The sequence below is a fragment of the Balearica regulorum genome, chromosome 2, assembly GCF_011004875.1.
Source record: "Balearica regulorum gibbericeps isolate bBalReg1 chromosome 2, bBalReg1.pri, whole genome shotgun sequence".
NCBI classification, from domain to species: domain Eukaryota; kingdom Metazoa; phylum Chordata; class Aves; order Gruiformes; family Gruidae; genus Balearica; species Balearica regulorum.
This window is the reverse complement of record NC_046185.1, coordinates 118214065-118227764: the sequence shown is the minus strand read 5'-3', so window position 1 is coordinate 118227764 and position 13700 is coordinate 118214065. Positions and strand designations below refer to the sequence as shown.

Below are 13700 nucleotides of genomic sequence, written 5' to 3'. Positions count from 1 at the left end.
ATTACTATAAACAATAACAAAACTTATTTGAGTTTTTTGTTGCATGAAAGAAATGCAGAGAGGAGGAAAACAGACAGTTGCCAGCACCAGTGTAAACTGAATTTTAACTCTTTTTTTTCAGGTTTCAACAATCTTGGCTGTGTTTAACAAGGTGGGTCAAGATCTTCTAGAGAGCTTTTAGGTATTGGAGCTTTTCGTCTCTCAAAGGTCTTCCTCTCAAAAGTGCTCTTCAAGAGGGGTTTGCTATGTCCCTTTTCTGCCAGATTTTTCACAGTCCCTTTTGGAATGGATATCTCTTGGTGACAGAAAAACAAAACAAACAAAAAACCTATAATGCAAGAACATGATTTTACTAAGAAACCCAATGGACAAAGTGTGCAGTGTTGGTACAAATAAACACTTCTATTGTTGGTACAAATAAACACTTCTATATTCTTTCTCAAATCTGGGATTTTTTCCGTTGGTTCTAGAACCTGTGGTGACTGTGGAAGAAAAACCAACTGTTCCACCTGCCAAAGTAATTCAAGATTCAAAACTTGCTTTTGTCCTAATACAGAACAACCAAAAATTAAAAGACTAACAGGTAATAGCTCAGGAGTTCTGGTAATTATATTGGATAAGGTAAGCTTAGGACCAGGTCTATGTTCTAGTATTGATCTCTCCTATTGAAACAGTTCGCCTTGATACAAAAACCTAATTACTTAGTTGGCTAAGCAAAGATTATGTTCCTTGGAAAGACTTTTGTTTGGAAGCTGAAAAAGTGACCTCCAAGACTATACTTCTAAACATGCAGAAGAAGAAACATCTTCAGAGAGCACCCTTGCTACTTTGCTGGAGTCTACTTTTAGGACAGCATCAGCACAAGATCTTATAAACAACATTTCCATTGACACCAGTTCACTTCCAGGGTTTTCAATGGGTAATATTTTCAACAGAAAAGCTTTTTTTCAGCCTACTTTCCGCAAAAGTTCAGGTTTTCCTACTTTTTCCCCTGGGACATAGTGCAAGATCCTTGTGAGTCCCGTCTGCAGCTTTTCCCATCATGTACCCACTTCTGACCCAGGCATAGGTAAATATATGTTTATTTAGAAATACGATGTATTTATGTTGCCAGTTGTTTACCTCGTAGTAAAATGAACACCCCAGGATAAACATCCATGCTCTGTGAAAGTTCTTTTGGATCAGGATTTTAGAAATTGTTTGATAGACCTGGCTAACCACTTCTCAACCGGGTATGCTGAAAAACATCTGCCACTAATTTAAGGGACACACTACTGAAGTCAAAGCTTTGAAGTCTATTCTCTGTACTGTACACATACGTATATGCTGTCTGACACCTTCAGAAGTTAGAGGGAGTTATGCACACACACACTGACAGAAAAAACAAGCTCTTGAGGCTACACAAAGCTCAGTTTATGTACAGTCTTATGGAGGCTTGGCGTCCGAGGAAGTGAGGAGCAGTTAGCAGCTAATGCCTTTCCTGTGAACTGGTCGGATGAATAGAGATTGATGTGGATGAAAGGAATAAAAAAATATTTTATTGCCTCATAGGAAGGCTACAGACCCCTGCATTTCATGTACTTTATTTATGCAGCTCCTTCCATCGGTACAAATGGGAGCTGTGTATCTGCTCTGAGGGAAGTATTGATACCAAGGCTGTATGGGACAATTATATATGTCAGAGGGTATTCTTATCTACAAAGCCTTGCTTCTTAATCCTGTGGCCAGAGGAAGCAGAAAAGTAACACTTACATTAGTTAAATATGGCAAGCACATTCAAAAAGCACATTATGACCTTCCAGGAAAGAAGAAAGTTGAAGGGAGCTTTACTGTAAAATTTGGCAACAGATGTGGCAACAGGGAATTGCGAGATCCTGAAAGGAGATCTGGCTGATGTGTGAATAGAAAGAAAAGCAGAGATTTTAAAGATGTTCATGGATGAACACTGCATGGGGAACTTTTGGCTCTCTCATATGAGACTTTGTAAGGTCATGTCTTTCCTGCAGAGCATATTGAATGACAGCATGGACAAGCATAAGTGAAAGCTGATACCCTGCAAAGATATATTCAAGTTCCTACATCCATTTTGCTGCTGTCCTCTCCTGTGTAAGAAAGACGTGCAGGAATTTTCCGGGTTGCAGCATCTTACAGCTCCTTGTCCTGCTGCAGTCTCAGTTGCTATGACAATTCTTGCTCAGCCTTTTGCCAAACCTGTTCTTTCTGGTACACGTACCGAAGTGACACCGGCACAGCAGCTCATCAAACTGAGCCACTTCTGGGGACAAGCTTCAGGTTTTTGTCTGCAGCCTTTGTACCAGGAGCTGGCAAAGCACGGGCTTGTTTGGAACAACAGCCTGTGCTCAGTGCTGGCATTCAGGCCATTTTCATGCTGGAAGAGAGGAGGCAGATCTGTGCCACGAAGCGTGACAGAGGGTGTGTTGGCAGCAGCTTGTCATGTAGAGGAACAGTAGAGCTCTTTGTTAAGGCGACCACAGGAGTTGCCTGCAGTGGTGACGCTGGTAGATGAGGACTGGACTCCTCCAGTGCTGAACTCTCCATCTGGAGCACTGCTTTTCCCCTCATCTGTCCTCCCATAAACCAGCATATTTTCTTCGTGCTTGCTAAAAAATGAGCCCAATGCATGTTTCCCAGTAGAAGAACCTGATGTGATTGATACTTGGGCCCCATCCAGCAGATCCCATGCTTTGCCTGCTTGTGTTCGAGATCACATCTCAAACTTGGAAACTTGGAATCCAGTTCTGGACATCATGACACTTCCTGAGTTTGCCACATATTGACAGTGAGGTCAAACACCTAACAAGGCTCCATACATTGATAGCTGACCTCCAGTGAGCAAGGATGGTTAGGTTACACAGCGAGACAGCACCGCACAGATATAAGGCAATGTGGAAGTACACGGAAGATCCTCATACCAGAATAACTTTAACTCCAAACCATGTATGGAAAGGAGTTTGTGACAGGAGATTTCTGGCAAAGAGTTGACACGAGCCACTTTAAGAACACAGCACTCCTCCTCCCCAATCCAGATTCCTCCAGAAGCATCTTCTTGATTTACACTACAACCATCCCATCAGTTTGTAAAGATTTTTTTTAGATGTCTTGATAAAATACTTTCTACAGAAAGGACAGCCTAAGATCAATGCAAAAAAACCATCAACATTAAAAAGATGCAGACTTCAGCTTCCACGTCACCTGGCAGAACTGGGAATCTACTGAAATCTGATTATCTACAATTGCTACTTTAACTGTGTACTGTGCTCTGAAAGCTGACATGAAACATCCTCTTTGACGTAAAATATCCCCTGTTACAACCACCCAATTCAGCAGAGTTTTTCCAGAGAGACCACTGGAATTTATAGGATGTCATCTCATCATTAAGAAATTGGAAAACGCAACTCTTAACGCTCAGCCCTGTGAAAGATGAGTGTGGATGTTTGTTTTTCTTCTTGATTGCAGAGACACTAAAGTATATGGAATTTTTCTTTTTGGATAAAAATACTGAGTACAAATAGAGTACAAAGAACTAAAACTCAATCATAGCCAATGTAAGTGCTGCTTGTAAGCTACCAATGTTAGGATGCCAATACGTCTTTCATCAGATAGGGCTTGTAAGAATTTATTAATTTAAATGACATCACCAGGCAGCTAGAAATTCACTGTCAGCTATATGCAAAGCTCTGGAAGAGAAAGCTGTAGCAATGAAAAAATTAAAAACTTCATATCCACAGCAAAGCATGACAAATACAAAGAAATGGTTCAAATATTACATAAAGCAAATTGCAGTTTGATTGCTCTTGTAAAGCACATTTAATATATTTGCTAATTTCTTTTTTTCTTACTGCTGAAAAAGGCAAACTATGTACATAAGCCATCAAGCTTTGATGGGTATCTGGAGCCAGCAGTCATGTTTAACAAAGTTTGATTTGCATTTATGCTGTACGCTACTACAAGTTGCTGCCTGTTTAGTTTTTCTACGATGGCAGCAAATCAAAGCCTTATGGAACAGAATTCTTACTTGTTGCCTGTAAATATCAGTGGGTCACCGAAAGAAAGAACCAGTAAAACTTTGGAACTATTAACAAAGAGATCTTTCTTTTGTTGCATTTAAAAAAAAAAAAAAACATACAAGAAAGGGAATCAAGATTCTATATATATGAAATTGAATGGTATGTGGTCCTACAAAAAAAAAAAAGACTAGCAGGAAAAATTTCAGCTTTTTATTTTTCTTGCTTTATCTCTTTTATACTTTGAGACATTTTCTTATGAGCTTTGATAGAGAATAAATACACACTCTGTGGGCCAGATCTGACTTAAGCGTGATGATACTCCGTTTTCAGAATAGGTAGAAACTATTATATTTTTAGGTAATTTTTGGCACTCAGAGCTAAGAGAGAAACTTTCTGATCTCAGCAGATTCTGAGCTGGTACAGAGTTGTTTTGCTGACTTTAATGGCTGCATAAAACATTTGTTTACAAGAAACTGAGAAGATACAGTTCTCTGTACTGCAAAACCTGCAGCTATACTCACAGTATTCATAAAATATTACAGCTACATCTTTCCCTGTCAAACATAACTCTTAGTACCAATTCCCTGTAAAACATAACTCTTAGTATCAAAGATTGCTGTGATTCTTCTGTGTGTACAGAACAAAATCAATTTCAGAAGCACAAAAAAAAAAAAAAGGTCTCTCTCTCTTCAGGATTTTTATGTGTAAAAGCCTGATCCTGTAAGCACACCCAGAGCTCTTGGTAGCATCTCACCACTGCCCTGGCTGTTGAGGCACGCTGAGGTGTATGATGTCATACAATTCAACTGAACTCATGCACATGTTAATGGTTAATTGAGTAAAGATTAATTACAAATCAAGGTCTAAGAAGGGAATTTTGCAATGGTTTGTACTAGAAGTTTCACGGTGGTTCGAGATGCCCTTTGCACAACCCTAAGAACTGAAAGTAGAGTTGTGAAGAGTTATTATCATCAACTCAGTTTCTGAAGAAGAGAAGGCTGATGTGACTGTTCCCTCTGTCCATCCTCAAGCTGTCAGTCTGTCTGAGCCTTTGGCTGATCTCAACCAAGTCTGAGAAAGACGGAGAGCTGCTGAGTGTCTGCTCATTTTGGTAAGGCGAATTTAAAAGAGGAAAGGGAAAAAGCCAGGCATCTTTTCCATTGGGATGGGCACAGGCAGGACTCAACTCTTACCCGTTCCCACCATCACTGCTGGCCAGCTGATCGGCACTGTATATGGGCAGAAAAACCAGCATATTCATACTTCTAAGGCAGCCCCAGCACATGCGGCCCCCTGCCCAGCCATCCATGCCCAGACCCAGCAAGGAGCTGAGAGTGCCCTGAAGGTGGGGAGATGACAGGTAGAGGGTGAGGTGAAGAAATACTGGAGAAAGAACCAGATGAATTTCATATGGGACTGCAGATTATTGGTTGGATGGATATGGAAGAAATTAAAGGGATTTTGGTTATTGTGCATGGGGACATAGGTCTCAGCATAAGATATCTGGTATTTACCACTTTTGGCAGGGCAAAACAACTTGCTTTTTGCACTTGATTGCAATACACAGGTCTTAATATTTATGTATTACTGTATTACAATTGAAATTGTATCAATTAAAAGTAATGTCCACTTTTCTAAAAGGAAAAAAATACTTGGGACGTTTCAAGTAAGAAACAATTCATTAATCATAACTTAGACACGTGGTTATTTGTCACATGTACAAAAGAGCAGAACAGATATGCTATGTCTGAGGCTGTGGTGCAGGGTTCCCTGTTGCTGCTTCTTACTGCATATTTACTTCCCCAAACTGAGAATGGCATCCCTGAGGTGTAGGATGTTCTTTCGTTAGTCAACTGCTTTGTGCTGGCTTACGTGTCACTGTATGTTACATTTGCATGTTAAGGGTATTACCTTTCTGGACTTTGCTCTTTTCATACCAACTACAGACTAGGCTCTGCCACACGACTTCGCTTAAGCCTTTTGCAAAACATTGACTCTGCATCCAAAATGTTTTATATATTCAAAGAAGAGGGGTTCTTATTGTCATCCAGAAATGTTTCTGCGTGTAAGGACTATTTGGTGAGTGCCTTTGCATGATATCCCACTCTGTCATCAGGAAACTCCCTGCCTAGTACAAAACAAGTTGTTCATAAATTGTCTCTTCTTTGCAAACGATCTGAATTTTCCCCTGTTTTTAACTATGCACTTTCTGAGTCCTATGTAGTAGTCCTTTCCAACAAGCATCATCAGACGATGTCCTTATCTTCACCTTTACTGCCCCTTTACCACGAGCGGTAACCAAATTCAAAAGGCAAATACAGTTCCTTCCTCGAGATCCAGCATCTACGTGTAAGCTCAGACGCAGCAGGTGGAGACGGGCAGGGGAGTACAAGGGCACAATGGAACAACAGTGGCCAGAGCAATGATTTCAACATCCCACAGCTGTCCCACCCACTGCAAGGTTTTTCTCGAGGGGGGGGACAATGACAAAAGGGAGATTTGAAGGAAGACAATGAGAGAGTTTTGCAGATGTTTACAGGGAGCTGCTCCTATATGTGAGGAGCAGCATGGAAGAAAGCACAAAGGTGCTTGTGTGACAGCATTAGCAAGTGGATGACGGAGCTGGCATCGCTCATAGCGGCACGGAGCCTGGAGTTGATATCATGGGAGTTTACTTGAGAGGATGGTCAGGCAAACTGCAATTTTTGAATGACTGAGTGTGCATCAAATATGCATCACCTCTGCCACAATTCAACTATATTTTCCTTCCCACTGCTGCCACCGACCATTTATCCAAATGCCCCCCTGTGTTGTGAACTTATTGTTTCTCAGTAAATGCCATCTGCTTGCCCCTGCTTTTCTTGGAAACAAGATGCGAAACTTCACTGCAGATATCAACAATCTATTTTAAGGGTTCCCAAACTTCTTGAACACAATCCTGCCTATCAGTAACAATTTACTTTTTGCCTTCAGAATCCATCTTTTCTTGTGGGTTCTGGCATTTGAATATCAAAAAGTTTCAGCATGAACTTAAATTGGAAATAATTTGGTTTTCAGAATCATCCATGATATATCGAAATCCCTAGCAGGCTGTTCTATACTTGTTAACAAAAAAAAAAAAAAAAACCCCAAAAAAACCCCCAAAAAAACCCCAAACCAAAACTCAAATGGAGGCAATAAAGTTATTTGCATACAAATATATACTGATAGATATGCAACAGCGTGGTGTTTTGCAGTTGGAAGCCAGCTTTCTGAGTTACATTCAGTTACAGTGCTGAATATGGGAGATGCTTCAGGTATCTGTTATATTGGTGCCAGATATATTCTTTCCCATAAACTATATTCTGTGAACACCAAAATGGGTTCTTCCAGATCAGTAGTGCTGTTTGAACTTGCTAAACTGCAGCAAAGACAAAAGATAATGCAATTTATTTCCTGCAACCAATGTCTTTGTAGCAGTTGGCTCATTTAGTGGGTGATTACTATAAAGATTTATTCCATAAAATGCCCTCTTTGCCTCTGAGTAGTAGAAAAATTGAAGGCAAAACTTTTAATGTTGCAAGACAGCTATGACTGTGCATTATTTCAACAGTATATTAGTGCTGACCTTCATCCTTTACACAAAAAGCATCATATTGGTCATTCACAAAGGGATCGGTTTCAATTTTAACATCAATGGCTTTCACGCTCTGCTGTTTGCTGCCCGTCTTTCTGCATATAATTGTCCTAAAATAAAGAAGAAGAAGAAAAAAATAATCAGAAATCTTCTGGAGTTGTACATGCAGGTGAAATTTGGAGATCTTCCAAGACAGTACTCAGGCTTTAGCCTCAGCTTAACTGTTGAAGAGTTGGCACATAAGACATTAGTGTGGGAAGATCTATGAAAAAAGCCAAGGGAGAATTAGAAGTAACTAAAGAAATGTTTGCTGTAGATCAGTTGAAGACATAGGAAGCAATAATGAATGTTGATCTTCTTATATTCTGTAAAACTTCTAAACATCTGACCAAGTCCCAGCGTATTTAAGGCCACATTCTGCTCTGATATTCCAGCAATACAGATTCCCACCAATGGCACCTGGATAAAAATGAATAGAAAACTCAAGATTTGGTCTGAAAGATTATCAATCATTAGCATTTTACATTAAAAGACCATTAAGGCTGGATATTCAACTGCTTAAAAGCTAAAAAAAGGCAAGCTCAGAAAATTCATCTTGAGTTTTTGGAAGAAAAACTGCTTTTTCTTTTTTTTTTAACAGTAAATCCACACTTTTCTGTAAACTCCATTTCTTCCGGCTTGGTACTCAAGCAGTACCTAATCCATCCTGTTGCCCTTCACAGACCTGAATAAAGGCAATAAATCTGTATTTGGTTTTACAACTCTGTAGATGCTGACCATGAAGGAAGAGATTACTAATTATCTCTTCTCTCAGCTCTACTGGCTGCTTAAAACTAACAAATAGAAGACAGTTTGTTGTACAAAACACTGGTTTTACTGTTACACTGAAGGTTACAAAGGCTGGGAAAGCAAATTCAGCCCAAATTTTTGCAGCTGGATATTAATGGTGTGGGATTTATATTTTGTGGACAGCAGGTTTGTAAAAGTGTTGCATGGTCAGCTACTCTAGCGAAAGCAAGAGACAAAAATGCTTTCCACAGAGGAATCATTCCAGTGGAGGAAATTTATCATTTTGTATTGTGCAATGGTTGAACTAATTTTGCCATCAGTCCCACACTCAATTTGAGGAATAAAATAAATGTTGACTAACTGCCCATTCACTGAGCATGGAAAAGATCCAGTGGAAACCCAGTATTTGATCATGCACTTAAATACTATATAACAATTGATTTACACAAGTGGGCTGAATTATGATTGTACAGACCATCTTCATTCTGGCATGTGTTAGCTTTTGAGCAGTTAAATATGCAACTTTAATGTTCTTTTAATGTAAACAAGCAAAAGCAACATGAAATAAGCCATATGGTGGTGGTCACGCATATGTACCAGAATGGTTCCTACCACACTTCAGGTCTGGAAAATGACATGATGTCATCCTCTACTGAAAGCCTTTTTACGATTTCAAATCCAATCTGTTTCTTTTGTAAGGAAAACAGCCCTTGATTTTTTTTTTGGGGGTGTCACTCGAAGAACGATATTCTCCATAAAACTTTAAAATCCAGTTCTCTTAGAATTTAATGCATTTAAAGTCTGAGTCCTCTAAGTAATAATCAGGCACCTAGACAAAAGTGACTTGATCTACCAAAACTAGTTCAGATGACTGGGAAAATCAGACAATCATTTAGAAAAATTTTGTGTGCATTCACATATCGTTCCACCAGGTCTTACAAGGCCTAAGTGAATGAAAAAGTTATGCCCCCCTTCAAAAAGTGACTTACCAACCTTAATCTTTCCAAGAATTACTCACCTAAGTACCTGGATCGGCTATGCCTTGCAACACTGAGTGGACACGTACTGACATGTCTTTAAAAATTTGTGCCTTTTGCCTGTAACTGTGTACTTAAGACTTCAGACTCTCTTAAAAAACCAGTTTTGAAGATCATTGCCATCATAAAATTCTGGTCTCTGAAAATCAGGCCACATTCCTTTCTATGCTCAATCAAGGAATAAAATTCCTGATACATGGAAGCCACTTTTGAAAAATCTTATCTTGAATTTTCTGATTACTAATTCCAGTTTCTAGCCAATATATTTCGCTTCTGCCCAAAGCACTGTAATTTCTTTATCATTTCTTCAGTAGGCTAAAAAGTTATGTGTGGGTGACACATCCTTTGTATATTCAGGTCATCTCCAAAACAGGATACCTGGCTCACATGTAAGACTGTGTATTCGAAGAGCAAATTTTTCTTACTTTTTTTCCCCCAAGTATTGTACAATGAATTACAAGTTTGTAGTTGATAGAATATATTGATTAGTTAATTAATTTTAAGAGCATTTCTTAGCTGCTATCAAATGAGACCAAACTTACAAAGGCCTATCTTGCATACAGTTTTAGTATTATGCATAAAGGCTTTAAATGACATTAATATTTTAAAATGTATTTCTCACTAAACTTTTTTCCTACATGAAGTTTAAAAATTGCTCTTCCTGTCTAATTCTTTTTTTCCTACAACAGACTAGATAGACCCTGGTCAAACTCCTACTTAGGACTTTAATTTGGATTTTTGTTACATAAAAACTGATCTGATTAAAACTGCAAACATTCTAATGTAATTCTTCTGAGATGAAAGAGATCATGTCTTGTACACACGCAAAAAATAGAAAAAAAAAGAAATCTATTTCATCTCTCTCATTCCTCTTTCTCTGTCAATAGTTTCCTACCACGAGCTCAATCCTGCAAGCTCTAAACATCTTCAGTAAGCTGTTATTACCGCTGCTCTAAGGAGCTTCAAGAGTGTTCAGCATTTCTCAGTAGTGGGTCTAACGATCAGACCTGCAATGCCTTTGGGATAGAAATAGTCTTTTTGCAGTCAGTAAGACTCCAGGTGTGATTAAAAATATACACTAATAGTCTCTTTTCTCTGAGTTCTTGAGGGTGGGTGTATGTTTCCCTAAATCCTAAAATGCTAGGTTTGCATCTATAATTATAGATTAAATACATAGGTACACTTTTGTCTCAGTTCTAAAAGGTAGGTTTTGATGCTTTTAACTTTGTTACATTTTTCATTTGCGGACCAAAAAATGGCTATCAGTTCAGAATTCAACATATTTTAATATTTCTTCAGCAGCAGTATTGCCATGCTGAAATAAGAAACAAAAAATCATACATTTTTCCTACTCTTTCCAGCACCTCGCTCTGAGAGGTTGTGGAAATGTGTCACCTAGTTAATTTATTTATTATTTTGAATTGCTGCACTGGGGCATGCATCATGGTTGAGAGAATGCCACAAACTTTATACATTTTTTTTAGGGATACATCCACCTACCCCGCCATTTAGAAGAATGTAGTCATTCAGGGAAGTTTAATTCTATTTATTGCTACTTCCATGTAATAATTGAACTTAAACAGACTTGCTCATTACTCATCTTAGCATACATTTTAATCTGATGCTTAGAGCACTGTAATGCATGATTTTGTACCTTGTATTTAAGAAATAGATGTGATTTTATTTTTCCTCTATGGAGATCTCTCATAAAAGTACATATGCTCAGAAGAAACATACTGAGTTCAGACTGCAGACCATCCATAATAATCCCCTATATTTAATACGTATCTGCTTCCATGCGTTCCATCCATGCGTTCTTGAAAATTACTCTGACACGGCCATGAACTCACAATCACAGCACAAAAATTAATTACACGTGCTATAGTACTATAGTAACTATAGACCACGTAAGTTGCTTATTCCATCAGTCAGGTAAAAATATGGTTGGGAAAGGAGACGCTTTAGTGGTGTTGACAACAGCCCCTGCTCTCAGATGGAAAGTGGGAGGGTGCCTGATGGTGTCTCCTTTTGTTCCTTGCCAAGCCAAGCCAAAAACTACTGATAATCTTCTCACTCCACTGCCACCCAGCCTAGAAGGACAACCTGCTTCATGATGCCTCTTCTCCTCTCAAGTGAGAAAAGAAGAGACCACAGAGACTCTGCACTATGTTGAACCTCAGCTTAATTTCTGCTGTACGATATGATTCATCCAACTAAGAACAATTAACAGTCCTTCCTCTGTACCTACCCCAAAAGAAAGATCAGAGGTTGGCCACGCTGATTGTTGTTTTCCTGTGCCATGACTGAGATATTGCATTTATCATGTGCATGCATGAAGAGAAAATTTAATATATAGTACAATAAGATATGAACCAGACTTCTTAGAAGACTTCCACTTACTCTCGCACTGGTTAATTTTTTTCTAATCTATTATGTAATCAATGAGTAATTGGTATATTTTGTACTTCTTCTAACTCCTCTGTTCAAAGAAGGAAATAGCAGAAAACCTGGCATGAATAGTATTTATTTTACAATATGCCATAATATGCCATTATGTAATATATATTATTAAATATATCATAATGATGTACTCAAGGCATAGTAATGATACCTAATTTTATATATTGTGTATATTCATGTATAATAAAGATATATATAATAAAGACAAAATATTTATGTATAAATTATAAATTTTATTTATAGTAGTATCCACTGGTACTTCTACTTTGTAAGATAATTACATAGCAATTTTGTAAAACTTGAAAATTTTTCAGTAAACCCAAGTTAAAACATATGGAATTAACAGCTGAGTTTATATGACATAGCGTGATCCATCAGCACAGAAACCAGTAGGTGGGACTGGGATATTTGTTAGTCGTTACTTTATCTGCCAGCTGATTGTAAGTTCTGTAGTCTTAGTCAATATATTCACTGAACTGAGTCAGAATGGTCTTATGACATTTATTCATAGTAGTATGAACTTGCATATGAATATATTCAACTCAGAAGAACATCATCATCAATGTGTTAGCTAAGGCACTGTGAAAGTCTGGTTCATAACATAATAAAACAAACCTTGCCCTAATTAGAAAGTTAAAAACTTCATCACTTTTCCTAGTCAAGATACATCTTTAACATCTTGTGCTAATTTTTTTCATGGGTCAGCTTTACCATGTGTGTTTCAGTAACTAGGTGAGAGAAAAAAAAGTCAGTAGTCTGGAAACCAAACTAGAGGATTTTTATTCTTAGTCTTTCCCTTCTGTAGTTTGGGAAACTGCAAATTACAAAGCTGGCTCTGATGAGGAATAAAATATAAATGACATGTTCACGATTACCAAAGGGAAGAAAATTTCCCTGAAAAGTCATGAAGGGGAGGGAGCACAGGTGGGCTTTGGAAAGTCCATTGACTGGGAACTATAGAGGCTAATTTTGGCTGGATGTGACCCAAAGAAAGCAGCTGCTAAGTGTGACATGAAGACATTCCAACAGCAATAGTGCCACTGGAAATGTCAAAAGGAGGTCTTACCAAGGCAGAACCAATATCCTTTAGATTCTTAAAAATATACATCAAAATGCAGCCTTTTGTGCTTAAAATTGTACATATGACTACTGAAATAGTAAGGCCTCTGTTCATTAAATAAATATGGCCCATTCATGCAGATTTTCATACTGTAGCCTAGTATGAAAGATTTTTATATAGCCATTTTACTATAATATCGCTATGTACATATAATTTGAGCATTCTTAGTGCACGTAGAGGAGAATCATGTTGCTTTCTGGCCTGGACTAGTTGGGTGCTCAAAGACACATCAAGTGTCACTAGAAAGTTGGTTTTACCCAATTTCATTTTATGGGCTCCAGTTTAATCCATGGCTTTCACAACAGATGTTTTTGATTAGTTACCAAAGTGTTTTAAAAAAATAATTCAAAAATATTTGTGAATTCTATTAATTTACAAAGAAGATCAATTCTCAGATAAAAGGCTTTCAGATAGGACAAAACATTACAGGGATTCCATCAAACTGGCAAAATATGTGAAGTTCTTTTGAAAATTAGAAAATCAACCTCATTAGAACTAACTGGCAAGTTAAAATCCAGGTATTAGTTGCTCTTGTGCATTTGCTAAGAGTAAGCATATCCCCTTCCTGTCTTCATTCTGCTAGGCTAAACAAACTGCTCACCTTTAATCACCTCTGGTAAGAGAGGTGCTTTCTTAGACCGATCCTAGTC

The 13700-nt window shown here is 38.1% G+C and overlaps 1 protein-coding gene across 1 annotated transcript in view; it reads right to left on the bottom strand.

Moving 5' to 3' along the window:
* Positions 1–13700, bottom strand: part of SUSD5 (sushi domain containing 5) — a 43635-nt gene that overhangs the window by 13929 nt on the left and 16006 nt on the right. The window contains exon 3 of the mRNA XM_075747134.1: positions 7636–7754. Coding sequence (XP_075603249.1) covers positions 7636–7754 — 119 coding nt within the window. The remainder of the gene's footprint in view (positions 1–7635; positions 7755–13700) is intronic.